The sequence below is a fragment of the Salvelinus namaycush genome, chromosome 2 (assembly GCF_016432855.1).
Source record: "Salvelinus namaycush isolate Seneca chromosome 2, SaNama_1.0, whole genome shotgun sequence".
Classification (NCBI taxonomy): domain Eukaryota; kingdom Metazoa; phylum Chordata; class Actinopteri; order Salmoniformes; family Salmonidae; genus Salvelinus; species Salvelinus namaycush.
This window is the reverse complement of record NC_052308.1, coordinates 53026255-53047984: the sequence shown is the minus strand read 5'-3', so window position 1 is coordinate 53047984 and position 21730 is coordinate 53026255. Positions and strand designations below refer to the sequence as shown.

Genomic DNA, 21730 nt, shown 5'->3' with positions numbered 1-21730 from the left:
GTACATACAAACAAATCTAACCGTTGCTTTCTGACGGGTATCAGTGCATCAATCTCTAATGATGAGATTATGTCAACACATGGCGTGTTGTTCACTTTCACACCTCACAGTCTGATACATTTTAAAAGCTGTATTTATTTTTGTTGGAAACCAAGCAGTTACAATTAAAAGAATGGCGCCGGAGGAGATGGCTGCTGTTTTACGGACTCCTAACCAATTGTGCTATTGTGGGTGTTTTTTCGCGTGATTTGTAATTTATTTTGTACATAATGTTTCTGCCACTGTCTCTTATGACCGAAAAGAGCTTCTGGATATCAGGACAGCTATTAATTGACAATTTTTTTTTCTTTAACAAGTCGGACGCGAAGGATTTACTTCAGACACCCGACAAGGTCCAAATCCCTGTCATTCGCATGAGAAAGAGACAGAGATATCGACGACATAGGTCAGGGTGCCTTGTAAGGATCCGACGGCGAGTGGGTAATCTGTTAGACAATGTACAATCAATGGATAACAAAATAGACGAGCTACAGTTGAAGTCGAAAGTTTAAATACACCTTAGCCAAATACATTTAAACTCAGTTTTTCCACAATTCCTGACATTTAATCCTAGTAAAAAATCCCTGTCTTAGGTCATTTAGGATCACCACTTTATTTTAAGAATGTGAAAAGTCAGAATAATAGTAGAGATAATGATTTATTTCAGCTTTTATTTCTTTCATCACATTCCCAGTGGGTCAGAAGTTTACATACACTCAATTAGTACTTGGTAGCATTGCCTTTAAATTGCTTAACTTGGGTCAAACGTTTCAGGTAACCTTCCACAACCTTCCCACAATAAGTTGGGTGAATTTTGGCCCATTCCTCCTGACAGAGCTGGTGTAACTGAGTCAGGTTTGTAGGCCTCCTTGCACACACACGCTTTTTCAGTTCTGCCCACAAATGTTCTATAGGATTGAGGTCAGGGCTTTGTGATGGCCACTCCAATACCTTGACTTTGTTGTCCTTAAGCCATTTTGCCACAACTTTGGAAGTATGCTTGGGGTCATTGTCCATTTGGAAGACCCATTTGTGACCAAGCTCTAACATCCTGACTGATGTCTTGAGATGTTGCGTCAATATATCCACATAATGCCATCTATTTTGTGAAGTGCACCAGTCCCTCCTGCAGAAAAGCACCCCCCACAACATGATGCTGCCACCCCGTGCTTCACGGTTGAGATGGTGTTCTTCGGCTTGCAAGCCTCCCCCTTTTTCCTCCAAACAGAAACATGGTCATTATAGCCAAACAGATCTATTTTAGTTTCATCAGACCAGAGGACATTTCTCCAAAAAGTACGAACTTTGTCCCCATGTGCAGTTGCAAACTGTAGTCTGTCTTTTTTAATGGGGGTTTTGGAGCAGTGGCTTCTTCCTTGCTGAGCGGTTTTTCAGGTTATGTCGATATAGCACTCGTTTTACTGTGGATATAGATACTTTTGTACCCGTTTCCTCCAGCATCTTCACAAGGTCCTTTGCTGTTGTTCTGGGATTGATATGCACTTTTTGCACCAAAGTACATTCATCTCTAGGAGACAGAACGCGTCTCCTTCCTGAGCGGTATTGCGGCTGCGTGGTCTCATGGTGTTTATACTTGCAAACTATTGTTTGTACAGATGATCGTGGTACCTTCAGGCGTTTGGAAATGGCTCCCTAGGATGAACCAGACTTGTGGAGGTCTACAATAGTTTTTCTGAGGTCTTGGCTGATTTATTTTGATTTTCCCATGATGTCAAGCAAAGAGTCACTGAGTTTGAAGGTAGGCATTGAAATACATCCACAGGTACACCTCCAAGTGACTCAAATGATGTCAATTAGCCTATCAGAAGCTTCTAAAGCCATGATATAATTTTCTGGAATTTTCCAAGCTGTTTAAAAAGGCACAGTCAAGTTAGTGTATGTAAACGTCTGACCCACTGGAATTAGGATACAGTGAATTATAAGTGAAATAATCTGTCTGTAAACAATTGTTGGAAAAATTACTTTTGTCATGCACAAAGTAGATGTCCTAACCGACTTGCCAAAACTATTGTTTGTTAACAAGACATTTGTGGAGTGGTTTAAAAACGAGTTTTAATGACTCCAACATAAGTGTATGTAAACTTACGACTTCAACTGTATTTACATGCAACACAAATTATTATTCCAAAAGTGGATTAGCAAACAATATATATTTTTTATTATTGTTAAACGTGACTCTGTAAACGGAGTGTTAGCCAACTAGCTAGCAGGCAAGTTAGCTGGTCCTGCTGTTGGATGTACAGGTACGTGCTGACGTATCATCACGCAGGCTACGTTTTCTACTGTGATTGTTCATTAACAACAGCTTTAAAAATAGAGCAGGATCCTATTTTCTCCGCCTCCTATTTTTCTTTCATAGGCACACGCACCATTGACCGCTCCGCTTCGATACAATTGCAACCCTGCATAGGCTTCATTGAAAATGAATGGGTCACCCCGCCCACTGTCAGTGCCTTTAGAACCCAGTGTCCTGGGTCATGTTCATTAGGGCACGCAACTGAAAACTTGTAAAACAAAAACGCTTCGCAATGGAAAATTAGCGTTTCTTGTTGAACAATAAATTGTACCCTTCGTGTTTCAGTCAGTTTTGGTGCTTAATGAACACAACCCAGGTCAGGGCCCCACCTGTATAGCCCAAAATAAAGATATGGGAGTGCCCCCCAAAAAGCACACACCTGTACGTCAGTGGCGAGGGTCTCGTAGGTGTCCTTGAGGCAGTGCCAGTTCTGTTGGCCCAGGGTGAGGGCTACGCCGGGCAGGCTGAACGCACAGTGCTTGGCAATCTCTGTGTCCACCGTCTGGGCCCGTGCCGGGTCCGTCATGGAAAGGTACTGGTCCAGCAGCTGCTGGGGAATCACATTCTGGAGAGGGGGGAGAGGGACAAGAGTAAGAGGAGTGGTTAAAACCTGTCACTATCCTAGCCATTGCAACAGCAGCTGTCAGTAGAAAATGTTAGGAGGCTGGTTTGGTTTCCCGGACACAGACTAAAGCCCGGTTCACATTTAACACCCGAGACTATTTGATGCAGATTTAGAACAAAGTTTGCTTGATCTGAATGGTGTAGTTTTAGAACATCTCATGTCGGCTGCTGGAGGAGTTTCCAAAATGCAACACGTCAAATCTTAGCTAAAGACTTGAGAGGAGACAGTCCGTTTAGCCAATCAGAGAACAGTGTGCTAAAGTTAAGTGTTTAAGTCAAGCTGACAGCCAACTATCAATTTCTGAGGGGTTAGCTGCAGTGAGCTATCATAGCTTTTTTTTTTAAATTACACATACATAAAACTTTGGGAAAAGTATTATTTGTTTCTAAACTCACACACCCCTTCTCTTTTCCACACTTTGTTGTGTTTGTTGTGTCATTTTGTCAACAATCGTCATAAAATAAAAAAAGATAACACTAATATATCTTGATTAGATATGTATACAACCAATTTTACATTTAAGTAAGTTTGGTGCAGTATTTTTCTAAAACATTTTTTTAAATGAAAACGAGTCGTCTCTCATTGAATGACAGACTTTATTGAAGAATCCCTACTGTTGACCAATGACCGACAAAGGGGCGTAGGCGTTTGGCTCCGAACTTCGGCTTGCCTCCAGAGAATGTTTTATGTGCCCGAACATCCCCCCCAAAAACTAGCCAAAGTCAAAAATGAACAAAATGTTGTTATAATATATGCACGAACTCTACCGAACTGTTTCGGCTGGGAAACAGGCGGACGGACGCCTGTAGTCTCTAAGAGCTTTGCACACCTGGATTGAAGCTCAGTCATGTAGGTTGTTGGCCATTGCTAGACAACCATTTTCAAGCCCTGCCATAGATTTAAGCTGATTTAAGTCAACACTGAAACTAAGCCACTTAGGAAAATTCAATGTCGTCTTGGGAAGCAACTCCAGTGTATATTATTGTATAATTGGCTTTGTGTTTTAGGTTATTGTCCTGCTGAAAGGTGAATGTCTCCCAGTGTGTTGGAAAGCAGACTGAACCAGGTTTTCCTCTAGGATTTTTCCTGTGCTTAGCTCTATTCCGTTCTTTTTAACCTAAAAACCTCCCTAGTCCTTGCCGATGACAAGCATACACACAACATGATGCAGCCACCACCATGATTGAAAATATGAAGAGTGGTACTCAGTGATGTGTTGTGTTGGATTTTCCCCAAACATAACGCTTTGTATATTCAGAACAAAAACTCAGGGACCTTACAGATAATTGTATGTGTGGGGTGCAGAGATCGGGTAGTCATTTAAAAATCATGTTAATCCTTAAGAGTCTAAGCCGGGTTTGGGTTCTATTAAGCTAGCCTTTGGTATTGATTTAGGATGGTCATACCAAGGATCATTTAGCTATTTGATTTAGAATTTTAGAACCCCTTTAGGTATCAAAAAATAAAACATTGAATGTTGCCTTACTGCTATTAGCCCATAGAAATGCATTGAATAACAGATTAATACATGGAAAAACATTCATTCAAGACTTGAGACATTCATTCAAAGAGATCACATTTATTTTGAGATCGCAAAATAGAACTTCTACGTTTAAGACAGGAGAAACAAATTGATTCATAAGATAAAACGTGTTACTTTTTTCTCAACTTGTTTCTATTACTTTTTAGCATGTCAAGCTAGCACACATAGTAGGCAGCTAGCTAGAAAGCAAGCTTTGTAGCCATGGATTGTGCACCTTTCATCGTTTAGCTACAGTACTTACCGCCACAAATTCTGTTTACTTTGATATCTATACTGAATGAAGCACTTAAGGTGAACTCATGGGCACCTTTAACTTTTTAACTTAATTAAAAGGGGGAAATGTGCCTTAAAATGTTTTGTGCAACTGACTTAAAGCTCAGCAAACATCAAGGGAAAATATACTTAAAGATATTTTGTGCAACCGGGCCCTGTCTTCTATCAGATATAAGAATATTTAACAAAACATTTTGGCAATAAATGACTTCTATATATACACTTTCATAAATGTTTTAAACTGGTACCAGGCTAACTACCAGGCTAACCGTCATGTTCGTGAGCGGTTTCCTTCCTTTACAGCAACGGCGTTAGGTTGGGCACCTGTATCACCTTTAAATAAAGGGGTCATATTAGTGTGTAGCCCAAACTAAATCGGACGCTACAGACAGAAATTGGCAGATCGGCAATACCGACTTCAGACAAGTCTAGTGAGGTTTGTGGGGGGGGGGGTTGTAGAGTAAAACGGAGAACACCGTCATTGTGGTGAGAGTCATCTTTCCAGAGTGGTCTTATTAGTTTGTATGCCAAACCGTTTGGACACTACAGACGCTTTCGTGAGAAGACCAATTTTCGGGATGTCTCATGGTCTGACAAACACCGCTGTAGCTGGCAACCTTCCACCGCAGATGCGGAAGTCCGCAATTGGCAGATACAGTGGATTGAGACGCAGCACATGCTATAATACATATCTAGCTTCAACAGACGGATTATGATGGGGATTTTTTATTATTATGCTAATTATATTTCCGCGGGGGCGCAGACATCGACTCTAGGGGGTTACTTAAACACTAATATTACACACAGAGAGTCCAGGCAACTTTTGTGTGACTTGTTAAGCACATCTTTACTCCTGAATTTATTTAGGTTTGCTATAACAAAAAGGTATTGACTCAGCTTTTCATTATTAATTAGTAAACATTTCTAAAAACACAATTCCAGTTTGACATGATTGAGTATTGTGTGTAGATCAGTGCCGATCTCAATTTAAACCATTTAAAATTCAGGCTTGTAACAACAATATGTGGAAAAAGTCAATGATATTCTTACTTTCTGAAGGCACTGTACATGGCACTTTTCCCACATAGTATTACATGACAAAAATACAGTTCAATATACACCACACACAAAAAGGTATTTAGACATATGCGGCACACATGATACCTGTCGCTCTCAGCCCCAGCCACTACAGATCATGAGTTTTTAATCCCACCCCTCAGCTACTCTCAGCCCATCCAACTGATCTCCATAGACCACCCTCTCTTGTTTTCCATGTGCCATATATTTTTATAACTGTGCTGTGATGTCATAAATTAATTCTGAACCTTTCTAATCTCATAGTATCAACAGATTGTAAATTAAAAACTGATATTTTTGCAAACAGTATTATTATACTGTTAATTGATTCACTCTGGCTTTCCAAATTGCTCATTTTTCAGCCATTCTCGCACATGTGACCAACTAATCTACATGGGGGCAATACCAGAATAAATGTTCTAATGATTCGTTCTCTTTGCAGCAAAATTGGCAGAGCTGAGATGGTTGTATGCCCCATATATACAGTGCCAGTCAAAAGTTTGGACACACCTACTCATTCAAGGGTTTTTATTTGTACTATTTTCTACATTGTAGAATAATAATGAAGACATCAAGACAATGAAATAACACATATGGAATCATATAGTAACCAACATTTTTAAACAAATCAAAATATATTTTAGAATCTTCGAAGTAGCCACCCTTTGCCTTGATGACAACTTTGCACACTTGGCATTCTCTCAACCAGCTTCACCTGGAATGCTTTTCCAACAGTCTTGAACGAGTTCCCCACATACAGTGGTTCCTCAAAAAGTTTTGAGATTATGCCTCGGGAGTTAAAGGTAATTTGTGGTTTAGTACGTTACCCTGCGTCACTGCTTCATTGCTCCAGACAAGCGCAAGGGAGATTTAGAGCACCGATTATGCTTTTGGGTCCCAAGGCACTAATGTATCTCTAACTGAATGAATGCTGTCAATGAATGGGGGATATGAAACTGATAATTGTGCACGACTTCAAAATTGAATTTAAATTAACTGGAGGATGAAGAAGGTGATTGAATTTAGAACAATAGTGTAAGAATTGCTATTCCACTGTCCTGCACGCAAACCCGAAAACAATACACTTATTTTTTTGTTTCTACTTGGTCAGAAGAAGCTGTAACTGGACTGTAGCAAATTACTTACTAAAACGGTTGTTACACTAAAGGTTTTTATTCTAAGAGAAATGAAAATGTTCAATTATATTCAAATTATATTCTTAAGATATGTGTTGACTGAATATAAGCAGCAAGTGATGCCTGCTAAATAATCAAGTTGATGGCGCAGTCATATAGCCTCAGCACCTACTGTACATAAAGCTGAGTGCCTCACTCATTCATGGGTTTGGATCAAAATCTAAATTTTTTTCTCTCAAACTCAATAACATATTTCTACCACGGTGTGTTTTTGGTTGATGGCCAATATTAAATACAGTCGAATGCATTTGTGAATTCAATCTATGTATTGTTTAATTATTTAAGGCTCTCTGTGCTGGAGTTCTTTTAAGAATAAAGTAGGCTAATGAAGGCAACAAATTGTTGCGTACTGAAACTCCCAAAGTCATCCAATTGTTACAATAGGATTTGAAGCAATAGCCTACCCGCGTGTGGTCAACTATTTCAGCACCGTCTCGCGCTGCTCTGAGACAAGCACGACTACTTAATAAACATATACATTTTAAACAGTTTTTTTTATCGAATTCAATAAATAATATAAAACAGTGGTTATAGAGGGAGCAACCGGTCAGCATCTTAGGAGTAAATGTCAGTTGGCTTTTCATAGCCGAGCATTCAGAGGTCAAGACAGCAAGTGCGTGTGTGAGTGCCTGTGAGAGAGAGACTCCCCAGCTCTCCCCAGCTCCACGACCACGGGTAAAACCTTGCTGAGATGATCAATGTATTTGTTGTATCATCAGTTTCTCAAGCCAATACGTCTTGATGGCCTTCACCAGTTCATCTTTGCTTGTAGGCTTGGCAGAGTTACGGATTCATTTTTCAGAATAAAGTAGGCAACAAATTGTTGCTTACTGGAACACCCAAAGTCGTACAATTGTTATAATAGGATTTGAAGCAATAGCCTACCCGCGTGTGGTCAACTATTTAAGCACCGTTTCGTGCTGCTCTGAGACAAGGGACTGATAAATCGATGAGCATTTTATTTTCACTGAATCTCCGTTTGGGTATTGGTTAGCCTACAATTAGGGTGTGGAAATGTTAGGATTATTTTGCTCTTAGTAGCCTACTCCTGACCGGTCACGTTGCACAGCGCCATATTTTCTGAGGGTTTCGTTTTTCTTGGAATAGAAACACCATAATATTTGGGACCACAGTCTCAAAGAAAACCATTAGTAACACACTACGCCGTCATGGATTAAAATCCTGCAGCGCACGTAAGGTCCCCCTGCTCAAGCCAGCGCATGTCCAGGCCCGTCTGAAGTTTGCCAATGACCATCTGGATGATCCAGAGGAGGAATGGGAGAAGGTCATGTGGTCTGATGAGACAAAAATAGAGCTTTTTGGTCTAAACTCCACTCGCCGTGTTTGGAGGAAGAAGAAGGATGAGTACAACCCCAAGAACACCATCCCAACCCTGAAGCATGGAGGTGGAAACATCATTCTTTGGGGATGCTTTTCTGCAAAGGGGACAGGACGATTGCACCGTATTGAGGGGAGGATGGATGGGGCCATGTATCGCGAGATCTTGGCCAACAACCTCCTTCCCTCAGTAAGAGCATTGAAGATGGGTCGTGGCTGGGTCTTCCAGCATGACAACAACCCGAAACACACAGCCAGGGCAACTAAGGAGTGGCTCCGTAAGAAGCATCTCAAGGTCCTGGAGTGGCCTAGCCAGTCTCCAGACCTAAACCCAATAGAAAATATTTGGAGGGAGCTGAAAGTCCGTATTGCCCAGCGACAGCCCCGAAACCTCTGGAGAAGGTCTGGATCTGGAGAAGGTCTGTATGGAGGAGTGGGCCAAAATCCCTGCTGCAGTGTGTGCAAACCTGGTCAAGAACTACAGGAAACGTATGATCTCTGTAATTGCAAACAAAGGTTTCTGTACCAAATATTAAGTTCTGCTTTTCTGATGTATCAAATACTTATATCATGCAATAAAATGAAAATGAATTACTTAAAAATCATACAATGTGATTTTCTGGATTTTTGTTTTAGATTCCGTCTCTCACAGTTGAAGTGTACCTATGATAAAAATTACAGACCTCTACATGCTTTGTAAGTAGGAAAACCTGCAAAATCAGCAGTGTATCAAATACTTGTTCTCCCCACTGTATGTTTGCTAGCTATTCACAATAACAGTCAAGATAATCAACAACAAAAAATTGAAATGTTTCCATATGGTTTCTTCATAAATCAGTATATTTGAGATTAATTATAATATTTGATCTGACCATTTTATTGGTATACTACGCGGCAATGTAAAAGTTGTGTATTTTAACGATCCAATACATAATATGGTACACTTAACATAATTAGGTTTTAGTCCAGAAAGGCTCGAGAAATGATCTTGGTTGCCAAATGAGATTGCGCAAGGATCCAGAATGCAGATTTAAGAAAAACTAGAGTCATTGACACTTATTTTTAACCACTTGATATTATTATTATTATTGCTGCATCTGATTTTAATAGCCAACATTTCGATGGCCACAACAAACATATACGGAGACAGTGGACAACCGTTGAATACCTTCTGAGAAGTAACCATTATTAACATCTGAGGTTCCTACACATAACTTACACCAACATTTAAATAGTCCAGCCATTTATATATAAATTCTAGTCATACTTTATCAAAGGCCTTTTCAAAATATGCTATGAAGACCAGGCCTGGTTTCTTCAATGTCACATTGTTTTCTTTTGTTTCAAGTAATTGTCTTCAATGTATTGTCCATGTAAAAAACCTGTTTGGTCGGGATGAATAATATCCGGCAAAACCTAATTATTTGCGCTATGCATTTCCCATCACAATATTGAAGAGTAATGTTTTTTTTTTTTTGCTATCCTAGCTTGATGATCCTCTCTTCAGCTCCTCTAGACACGGGTTGTGAGCAGGAGGCTGGTGATGTGTTTTCTAGTGAGCCAGACAGTGGTTGCATGTATTTCATGAAACCTGTTTGTTAAACACCTTGCTAAAAGTAGCTAGCAACTTTTAAAGAACCTGCATAAATATATACATTGTGCTTCCACGTGACAGTGGAACCAGGCTCAACCACACTTCTCTAGTCAGTTGTTCCACAACTAAACATTTTACAACACTGGTCTCGCATCATCTCTCCTTATGTCAGCTGTTAGATCCGCACTGGGCATAAGCTTCTCCATTGAGCATGCATTTTAGTCCAAGCTAAATCTGGTATCAGAAAACCGGCCCTAGATCATTGGACATTGGGTCGCTTTAACTATTCTCAGACAAAACGTATGGCAGCGTAAAGGTAGTTGTACCCCAGACTTGAATGAATCCTAAATGTTAATAAATGTCCCATCGATGTATGTACAGTATGTAAAGTAGAAAGGCTTAGAAAGTCAGTGTTTGGCAGAACTGACTAACTGACCTGGACCATGTACTTCTCCTCCTCACACACCTGGTTGGGAGCTGAGTCCTCCTTCCCCTCTTCCTCCACACTCTCGATCAGCTCCGACTCCTATCCAAAACAGGGAGGAGACACAGTTAGACATATCAGTCAGCTAGCACACATATAAACATACCAGTCATCTAGGACACAAACCACAAAGTCAGCTAGCACACACAGACATATAAGACAATTAGCAGAGATACACCCATATACGGAGATACAGTGCCTTCAGAAAGTAGTTGCACACCTCGACTTATTCCAATCTGTTGTGTTACAGCCTGAATTTAAAAAGAAAATTGGGTCACTGGCCTAAACATAATACCCCATAATGTCAAAGTGGAAGACATTTTTCAAATTAATTAAAAAGTGAAATGTCTTGTGTCAATAAGTATTAAATCCCTTTGTTATGGCAAGCCTAAATAAGTTAAGGAGTAAAAATGTGCTTAACAAGTCACATAAATAAGTTGCATGGAGTCACTGTGTGCAATAGGGTTTAACATTCATTCTGAATGACTGCCTTCTCTCTATACCCCAATCGAGCAGTGAATTTCAAACACTGATTCAACTACAATGACATGGGATGTTTTACAATGCCTCGCAAAGAAGTGCACCTAATGGTAGATGGGTCAAAAAAAAGAGTAGACATTAAAAATCTCTTTGAACATGGTGAAGTTATTAGTTACACTTTGGATGGTGTATTAATAAACCCAGTCACTACAAAGATGCTTCCTAACTCCATTGCTGGAGAGGAAGTAAACTGCTCAGGGATTTCACCATGAGGCCAATGGTGACATGACAACAGTTAGAGATAAATGGCTGCGATAGATGATCAACATGTGTTACTCCAAAATACTAACCTAAAATGAAAGAGTGAAAAGGAGGAAGCCTGTAAAGAATACAAATATTCCTAAACATGCATCCTGTTTGCAATAAGGCACTAAAGTAAAACTGAAAAAAATGTGGCAAAGAAATTAACTTTATGTCCTGAATACAAAGTGTTCTGTTTAGGGCAAATCCAATAAAACACATAACAGGATACCACTCTTCATATTTTCAAGCATGGTGATGGCTGCATCATGTTATAGGTATGCTTGTCATTGATTGACAAGGGCGGCGCACATAGGGCAGCGCACAATTGGCCCAGCGCCATCTGGGTTTGGCTGGGGTAGGCCGTCATTGTAAATAAGAATTTGTTCTTAACTGACTTGCCAAGTTAAATAAAAGGTTAAATAAAAGGACTAGGTAATTTGGGGGGGATAAAAAAATATTAATGATTAGAGCCAAGCACAGGCAAAATCCCAGAGGAAAACCTGGTTCAGTCTGCTTTCCAACAGACACTGGGAGAAAAATTCACCTTTCAGCAGGACAATAACCTAAACGCAAGGCCGAAAATACACTGAAGTTGCTTACCAAGACGACATTGAATGTTCCTGAGTGTTTTGACTTATATCAGCTTGAAAATCTATGACAAGACTTGATCAACAACCAACTTGACAGAGCTTGAGGAATTATAAAAACAAAGTGAAAATATCGTACAATCCAGGTGTGGAAAGTTCGTTGAGACTTACCCAGAAAGACTTACAGCTGTAATCGCTGCCAAAAGTGATTCTAACGAATTGACACGGGGTTGAATACTTCAAATCAAAGTGTATTTGTCACGTGCGCCGAATACAACAGGTGTAGCTAGCAGGAATACAACCTTACAATGAATGTGCACCAGCTGTTGTTTACAAATATGCACATACCGCCCCCCCTCGTCTTACCGGAGTGTGCTGTTCTATCTAGCCAGTGCAGCGTATATCCTGCTAGCTGAATATCCATTTCATCATTCAGCCACAATTCCGTGACACATAAGATTTTACCGTTTTTGATGTCCCGTTCGGAGGATATTCGTAATCGTACCGCGTCTAATTTATTGTTCAATGATTGTACGTTGGCGAGTAATATTGACGGTAACGTCAGATTTCCCACTCGCCTTCTGCGGATCCTTACGAGGCACCCCACTCTGTGTCCTCTGTACCTGCGTCTCTTTCTCATGCCAATAATGGGGATATTGGCCTTGTCGGGTGTTCGCAGTTGTCTGTGCATCCTGCATGTTGAAGAAAAAAAATCTTTGTCTAATCCGAGGTGAGTGATCGCTGTCCTGATATCCAGAAACTCTTTTTTGCCGTAAGATACGGTGGCAGAAACATTATGTACAAAACAAGTTACAAATAACGCAAACCCCCCCCCCCCAAAAAAACATAGCAGCACAATTGGTTAGGCCCCCGTAAAACCGCTGCCATTTCTTCCGGTGCCAATACTTGTGGTAAATTACCTGTGGTAAATTAAATTGATTGCACATGATTTGGAAAGGCACACACCTGTCTATGTAAGGTTGAAGGAATTGTCCGTAGAGCTCCGAGACAGGTTTGTGTCAAGGCACAGCTCTAGGGAAGGGTACTAAAAATATCTGCAGGATTGAAGGTCCCCAAGAATACAATAGCCTCAATCATTCTTAAAATGGAAGAAGTTTGGAACCATCAAGATTCTCCCTAGAGCTGGCCGCCCAGCCAAACTGCGCAATAGGGGGCGACGGGCCTTGGTCAGGGAGGTGACCAAGAACCCAATGGTCACTCTGACAGAGCTCCAGAGTTCCTCTGTTGAGATGGGAGAACCTTACAGAAGGACAACCATCTCTGCAACACTCCACCAATCAGGCCTTTATGGTTAAAGGCACATGACAGCCTGCTTGGAGTTATCCAAAAGGCACCTTAAGGACTCTCAGACCATGAGAAACAAAATTCTCTGGTCTGATGAAACCAAGATTGAACTCTTTGGCCTGAATGCCAAGTGTCACGTCTGGAGGAAATCTGGCACCATCCCTACGGTGAAGTATGGTGGTGGCAGCATTATGCTGTGGGGATGTTTTTTCAGTGGCAGGGACTGGGAGACTGGTCAGGATCAATGGAAAGATGAAAAGAGAAAAGTACAGACAGATCCTTGATGAAAACCTGCTCCAGAGCGCTCAGGACCTCAGACTGAGGGTAAAGTCTCACCTCCCAACAGGACATCGACCCTAAGCACACAGCCAAGACAACGCATGAGTGGCTTCGAGGACAAGTCTCTGAATGTTCTTCAGTGACCGAACTTGAACCTGATCGATCATCTCTGGAGAGACCTGAGAATAGCTGTGCAGCGAAGCGTCCCCAGCCAACCTGACTGAGCTTGAGAGGATCTGCAGAAAAGACTGGGAGAAACTCCCAAAATACAGGTGTGCCAAGCATGTAGCGTCGTACCCAAGAAGACTTGAGGCTGTAATCGCTGCCAAAAGTGCTTCAACAAAGCAACAAGGGTCTGAATTCTTATGTAAATGTAATTTCCGTTTTTGATTTTTAATACATTTACAAACATTTCTAAAATCTGTTTTTGCTTGGTCATTATGGGGTATTGTGTGTAGATTGAGGGAAAACATTTATTTAATCCATTTTAGAATAAGGCTGTAATGTAACAAAATGCGGAAAAAGTAAAGGGGTCTGAATACTTTCCGAATGCACTGTATGTAATCAAGATATATTTCCTTTTTCATATACACTACCGTTCAAAAGTTTGGGGTCACTAAGAAATGTCCTTGTTTTTGAAAGAAAAGCAACTTTTGTCCATTAAAATAACATCAAATTGATCAGAAATACAGTGTAGACATGGTTAATGTTGTAAATGACTATTGTAGCTGGAAACGACAGATGTTTTATGCAATATCGACATAGGCGTACAGAGGCAAATTATTTGCAACCATAACTCCTGTGTTCCAATGGCATGTTGTGTTAGCTAATCCAAGTTTATCATTTTAAAAGGCTAATTGATCATTCGAAAAACCTTTTGCAATTATGTTAGCACGGCTGAAAACTGTTGTGTGATTAAAGAAGCAATAAAACTGGATTCTTTAGACTAGTTGAGTATCTGGAGCATCAGCATTTGTGGGTTCGATTACAGACTCAAAATGGCCAGAAACAAAGTCTTTCTTCTGAAACTCGTCAGTCTATTCTTGTTCTGAGAAATTAAGGCTATTCCATGCGAGAAATTGCCAAGAAACTCGTACAACACTGTGTATTACTCCCTTCACAGAACAGCGCAAACTGTCTCTAACCAGATTTGAAAGGAGTTGGAGGCCCCGGTGCACAACTGAGCAAGAGGACAAGTACATTAGTGTCTAGTTTGATAAACAGACACCTCACAAGTCCTCAACTGGCAGATTCATTAAATAGTACCCACAAAAAAACAGTCTCAACGTCAACAGTAAAGATGTGACTCCAGGATTTTGGCCTTCTACGCAGAGTTGCAAAGAAAAAGCCATTTCTCAGACTGACCAATAAAAATAAAAGATTAAGATGGGCAAAAGAACACAGACACTGAACAGAGGAACTCTGCCTAGAAGGCCAGCATCCCGGAGTCACCTCTTCATTGTTGACGTTGAGACAATAGTCATTTACAACATTAACAATGTCTACACTGTAGTTCTGATCAATTTGATGTTATTTTAATGCTTTAATTGCTCTTCTTTAAAAAACAAGGACATTTCTAAGTTACCCCAAACTTTTATATATATATATATTTTTTTTACAAATGTTAGAATCTTTATTCCACGTTGAGAGTATTTTGTGTAGATAATTGACAAAAAAATTACAATACATTTTAATCCCACCTTGTAAGAACAAAATATGTCAAGGGGTGACAATAGTTTCTGAAGCCACTGTACATCATTTTTAAATGAAAGAAGGTGAAGGAAGAGTCTTGGTGGTTTCAAACTTCTTCCATTTAGAATGATGGAGGCCACTGTGTTCTCGGGGACCTTCAATGATGCAGACATTTTTTGGCAGCCTTCTCCAGATCTGTGCGAGACACAATCCTGTCTCGGAGCTTTACGGACAATTCCTTCGACCTCATGGCTTGGTTTTTGCTCTGACATGCACTGTCAACTGTGAGACCTTATTTGGACAGGTGTGCGCCTTTCCAAATAATGTCCAATCAATTGAATTGGAGTGTGACTGTTTGAGGTTGTGGACAGGTGTCTTTTATACTGATAACAAGTTCAAACAGGTGCCATTAATACAGGTAACGAGTGGAGGACAGAGGAGCCTCTTAAAGAAGAAGTTACAGGTCTGTGAGAGCGAGAAATCTTGCTTGTTTGTAGGTGACCAAATACTTATTTTCCACCATAATTTGCAAATAAATTCATTAAAAATCCTACAATGTGATTTTCTGGATTTTTTTTCTCATTTTGTCTGTCATAGTTGAAGTGTACCTATGATGAAAATTACAGGCCTCTCTCATCTTTTTAAGTGGGAGAACTTGCACAATTGGTGGCTGACTAAATACTTTTTTGCCCCACTGTAAATTAACTTAACGTGTGCTCATCTAACGAGTAGGGGTGGGTGAATAAAACTATAGAAAGTAATTAAAAAGCCAAACTGGTTCCTACATCAATACCGGTATATAGTAAAATAAAGTATACTGCCCAGCCCTAGAAAAATTCAGATAAAAAGTAGGGGGACAAAAACAAATTGCCCCCCCCCCTAATCTGATAGTGGTAGACGCACAGACGCGCACGCACGCTCAGTTCCATCAGTATCAGATAATAATTTAGAATGGAAAATGAATGTGTTCATTCAACATTTGTTAGTGCATTGCATCGATTCATTCCACTAATCAAATCCCTTCAAGCTAAAAGTATTGTATCGAAGCCCATGTATCTAGATGTGTATTGAATCATGCTTGTAAGCACATTCCTACTCACCACACTGCTGTGGTCCGAGTCGTCCCGTACTAGGACAGGCGAGTCGGGGGATGATTCGGGAGATACCTGAGGCTCTGCCTCCACTTCAGTCTCAGCCTTGGTCTCTCTCAGTTCCTCTATGGGTGCCGAATCTGTGGTCTGCTGGAGAGGCTCGTTAGGTGTCTGTTCCTCCTCTACGGTCCCTCCGTTCTGGGAGAACTCCTCATCTGGTTCCCCATTCCCATCCTCTGGAGGCTGGCTCTCTGACTGACCCTCTGTATCCTCAGAAAGTCTCTCCTGCTGGGCAGCCTTCAGGGCAGCCGAGAGCACCTGCACTTGGGCTGGGAGACACATACGGAAAGACAGACACAAATTCATGGTTTAATACACAGGTCAAATGTACAGACTATTAAAAGTGGAACTGACAGCGTTTTAACTACTTTGCAGATATGAGACAAACAGACAATCATAATATTAGGCAAAACTATAAAATTCCCAGTTTATGCTACAAAACCACCTTCATAACAGGTAATAAAATAGGTTATATATATTTGACAATTTCAAATGAGGTAAAATAATGCATTGTTGGCAGAATAGATGGATGCAGTTCAACGCATGATTAATATAGTTAATTTGCCAATACTTTTCTTGGTTGTCCAACAAATATTGCTATCAGGTTATAAATCACAGCTGGCCTAGTACATTTTTTGCTGCCTCCAGCCCTTCGGGATACACTGTTTTAGTTTCAATGACTCAATGTTTTGCACAAAAACGGACAAATGTAACTAAGGCTGGAAATGTCAATACAATCAAACTAGCAAGGGGAATGACCACAAGTTAATCATATGGCAAATAGGCTAGTTTAATCAATTTATGTATCTATTTATTTAGCAAGCTAGAAACACAGAGCCTAACGTTAGCTAGCTAAGCTAGCGAGTGGGTGAGTGGTTGACTTTATTTACATTTATCCCCCATATCGTTTATCTGTGGCTAAAGCTAGAGATGCAAGTGTTATTTGGTTAGCTGGTGTGACAACCCTCCCACTCTGTTAGCCAAATTCTCTCTTTGCTCTTGTTTTCCTTAATAGGATGTCGGTGGGCAGAGCTGAGAGGATCGTCAGCGAAATGGGACACACCTGGGCTCAGGTGTGCCGCGTGGATAAATACATCTATCCCCATTCATTGAGACACTCTCCACGCAGACACACTGTTATTTTTGGTTGTGGCAGTTTGTGGCTTGTTTGTTTTGGCACCTCACAACACCCCTCCTTATCACCAACTATGCATGTAACCACTCACTTACACTACTGATTACACACATTGTTAATTGTATGTAGTTTACTTCAGTTAATACATATTTTTGTTATTCCTTGATCTCCTTGTTGTCTCCCTCTGTGTTATGGGCTACGAGCCGGTTCGTGACAAGTGGGGGCTCGTCCGGGATTATAAGGTTGGTTCCTAGACATTTTGGTGGATAGTATTTTGTTGCATTATGATGGGTTAATGCTATTTGGGATGCGCATTGGTTGGTATTCACTGCATAGTCTTAAGTGTTCGGTATAGAGCCTTGGAGACATATCAGTGACTTTGGTAGTCCGGTGACATCATCAAATGGTGCGTTACATGAAAAAGTATGCCAGTAGGCCTAATACTAATGTTGTTAAGCTAACTGGTAAGTGTATTTTTGGGGGGAGAAAAACTGGAGTTAGGTGCTTTGTTTGCATCTTTTGTTAATTTGTTTTGAGTTGCGCTGTTTTGGTAGGCACAGTGTTGGTTGCCAATGTTAAACTTTCCACTGCGGTGGATGGCTGGTTGTGTGCTGCGTTGGAGAGTGTAACATTGGTTAGTTTCCAGGCCCCTGCCCAGGCTGGAAACTCTTGCTCTACCTGCTGTTGGGACATCGGTCCAAGGAGGTGAGTACAATCTGCTGTGTACCTCAGTGGGAGATTTGGGTAGCGTAGTGCCATTTACTACCCGGATCTAGAGCCTTACTTTTCCGCTGTTAGGCTTAGTGACAGGTTTCACTTTAGAATACGTTGGGCATGGTTATTTTATTTTTGTGTGGTGTCCGTGGACTGAGCAGTTGTCTCGGGGGCACATCTGTGGCTTGGGGGGAATCCGCCAGCGTGCTGTTTTTCCCCCCCATGCCAGCGGGGTACAGCGCGTAATTACCCACCACGAATCCGCACGAAGACTAGGGTTGAGTTATTGTAGGATTTGGGGAAGCTCCTTATGTATCATCTCTCTCCTGTGGTGCCCAGCGTGATTGGCGTTTCTCTTGTTGTGGTCTGGTCTGGTGTGCTCAGCGGAGGGGAAGAGCGAGATTATTTTTAGTAGTTACTTGTGACTATGGTATGGTGTCTAATGTAGACGAGTTAATTTGCGTTCCAACAGAGGAACTGTTAAAATAATGTACTAAAACAGCTGTTGAAGATCGCTGAACACTACCAGGTTGAAATTAGTGATAAACGTCTAAAAAAATTATGTTAGGTTGATATTGAAGGCCAATTTGATGGAGTGGGGCAGCCTCTGCCGAGGACACGCCACCTCACCGTTTTGTTAGAATGTCCCCTCCGACTGTTAGCCCTAGTAGTCTTTTGAACAGCAGAAAGAACTGCTTCTGTTACAGCTAGAGTATCAATGTGTTAAGCTGGAGCATGATAGTGAGCATGATCGTGTTAAGTATGAAAAGGAATTGGAATTTAAACAGGATTTGGAGTGTACTAAAATCAAGCTGCAACGAGCAGTTAGAATTGGTTAGGGAAAGAAAGCCCTCTGGAGAGTTTGCTCTGGGAAGGTGACCAAGATTTACCTAGGGGGTCGCTCCTCTCTCGGTAGTGCCCCGGACAATTTTCATAATGTTGTAAAGTTACGTTTGTTGCCAAAATTTTATAAAGGAACCTGAGATGTTATTTTCGTTGGTTGAGCGTGTTGCTGACGCTAGGAGTTGGCCTGATTCTGATCATACTTTAAATGTTACAGTGTGTTGACAGGTAAAGGGCAGGAATCAAATTCAGCTCTTGGTGTAGCCGACAGTATCAGCTATGATAAGGTTAAAATGGCTGTTACAGATTTATGAATTTGTTCCTGAGGCTTACCGTCAACGATATAAAACACACAAAAAATATGTTAGACTCATGTTGAGTTTGCGCGAGAGTTTTCAGTTTAATCGCTGGTGTTCTACCTCTGCGGTTATGACTTTCCAGGGGCTGTGTGATCTGATTATGCTAGAGCAATTTAAGGACAATCCCTGATCGTATAGCCACATACATTAATGAACGGAAAGTGAAGACCGTCTCTGAAGCTGCGGTTTTCTGCGGATGAGTATGTTTTGACTCACAAGTGACTTTGCAGAGCCCTGTATTTGGAGTGAGTGGTTTACAGGCAGAGATTCATTCCTCTAGGGTTGAGCCTGGCTCCTGTTGTAAAGCTGACTTCAGTCAAGTGTCACTACTGTCTAGGTTCAAGTCATTGGAAAAAACTAATAGCCTGTTCTCAGGGCTAAAGGTAAATTCAGTACTCGCGCTAACGTTAAACCTAAGCCTAGGGCGTTAGCAGCGCCTGTCACACATCAGTTCACTCCTGTCACTCGCATGCCCAGGTGCATGTGAAAGTACCAATTGACCCAGATTATTTACCTTTCATTACGGAGGGTTTTGTTTCTCTGTTAGGAAGTAACGAGCCAGTGTAGATCCTGAGGGACATCGCTGCTGAGACTGATTCGGGGAATAGTGTTTTAATTAGGGGAATTGGGTTGAACTGTCAGTTCCATTGCATAAACTGCTGTTGGATTCTGAACTGGTGAATGGCGAGGCTGTTGTAGGGGTGCGTCCTTCGTTGCCTGTTGAGGGTATCGACGTTATTCTTGGGAATATCTTGGCTGGTGAGCGTGTATGGCCTGACGTGTCTCCATCTCTAGTGGTTTCCGCTAAGCCGTCGTTTGTAGGGATTCCAGAAGAGCACGCAGAGTTTTCCCAGAGGTGTTCTCTGCGTGCGCGGTGACGCGTTCCATGAGCTGCGGCGACCTGGTGACGGAGACGGCTAATGATAATGTTAAAGAAATGACTGTGTACTGTATTACATTTCATTACAGTACAACGGTTTGATTTGTTTGATCTTAGCACTTTTTTCTTAGCTAGCTACATAGCCGTCTTTGTATCAAAGATAATTGTGTAGTTTAGAGTAATTATCTAGCCAGTTATCGAGGTTACCTAGCCAGCTCCACTTTCAAACAAAGTCAGCTAGCCAGCTATTTTCGTCGTCCTAACGTTGTCAACACTGCTAGCTAGCCAGCTAGCCAACTTCTACCGAAACATTACAACGGAACGATTTGATTAGTGTAGTGTTAGCTAGCTACATAGTTGTCTTTGCTGTCTTTGTATCTAAGATAATTGTGTAGTTTAGAGTAATTATCTAGCCAGTCATCGAGGCTACCTAGCCAGCAACACTTTCAAACAAAGTCAACAACGCAGCCACTGCTAGCTAGCCTACTTCACCAGCCAGCAGTACTGTATCATTTTAATCATTTTAGTCAATAAGATTTTTGCAACGTAAGCTTAATGTTCTGAACATTCGAGACGTGTAGTCCACTTGTCATTCCAATCTCCTTTGCATTAGCGTAGCCTCTTCTGTAGCCTGTCAACTATGTGTCTGTCTATCCCTGTTCTCTCCTCTCTGCACAGACCATACAAACGCTTCACACCGCGTGGCCGCTGCCACTCTAACCTGGTGGTCCCAGCGCGCACGACCCACGTGGAGTCCCAGGTCTCCGGCAGCCTCTGGAACTGCCGATCTGCGGCCAACAAGGCAGAGTTCATCTCAGCCTATGCTTCCATCCAGTCCCTCGACTTCTTGGCACTGACGGAAACATGGATTACCACAGATAACACTGCTACTCCTACTGCTCTCTCCTCGTCTGCCCACGTGTTCTCGCACACCCCGAGAGCTTCTGGTCAGCGGGGTGGTGGCACTGGGATCCTCATCTCTCCCAAGTGGACATTCTCTCTTTCTCCCCTGACCCATCTGTCTATCGCCTCCTTTGAATTCCATGCTGTCACAGTTACCAGCCCTTTCAAGCTTAACATCCTTATCATTTATCGCCCTCCAGGTTCCCTTGGAGAGTTCATCAATGAGCTTGACGCCTTGATAAGTTCCTTTCCTGAGGATGGCTCACCTCTCACAGTTCTGGGTGACTTTAACCTCCCCACGTCTACCTTTGACTCATTCCTCTCTGCCTCCTTCTTTCCACTCCTCTCCTCTTTTGACCTCACCCTCTCACCTTCCCCCCCTACTCACAAGGCAGGCAATACGCTTGACCTCATCTTTACTAGATGCTGTTCTTCCACTAATCTCATTGCAACTCCCCTCCAAGTCTCCGACCACTACCTTGTATCCTTTTCCCTCTCGCTCTCATCCAACACTTCCCACTCTGCCCCTACTCGGATGGTATCGCGCCGTCCCAACCTTCGCTCTCTCTCCCCCGCTACTCTCTCCTCTTCCATCCTATCATCTCTTCCCTCT

General features: G+C 41.6%; 1 protein-coding gene across 2 annotated transcripts in view; it reads right to left on the bottom strand.

Annotated features, from left to right (window-relative positions):
- LOC120064472 (serine/threonine-protein phosphatase 4 regulatory subunit 1-like) overlaps positions 1–21730 on the bottom strand; it is a 49648-nt gene that overhangs the window by 11469 nt on the left and 16449 nt on the right. Inside the window, exons 12-14 of one of the 2 annotated variants that reach the window (XM_039015081.1) lie at positions 16233–16552; positions 10469–10528; positions 2736–2921 (exon numbers count right to left, since the gene is read on the bottom strand). In XM_039015081.1, coding sequence (XP_038871009.1) covers positions 2736–2921; positions 10469–10528; positions 16233–16552 — 566 coding nt within the window. Of the gene's footprint in view, positions 1–2735; positions 2922–10438; positions 10529–16232; positions 16553–21730 lie in introns of both variants that reach the window. The other variant, XM_039015071.1, reaches the window with a different exon arrangement.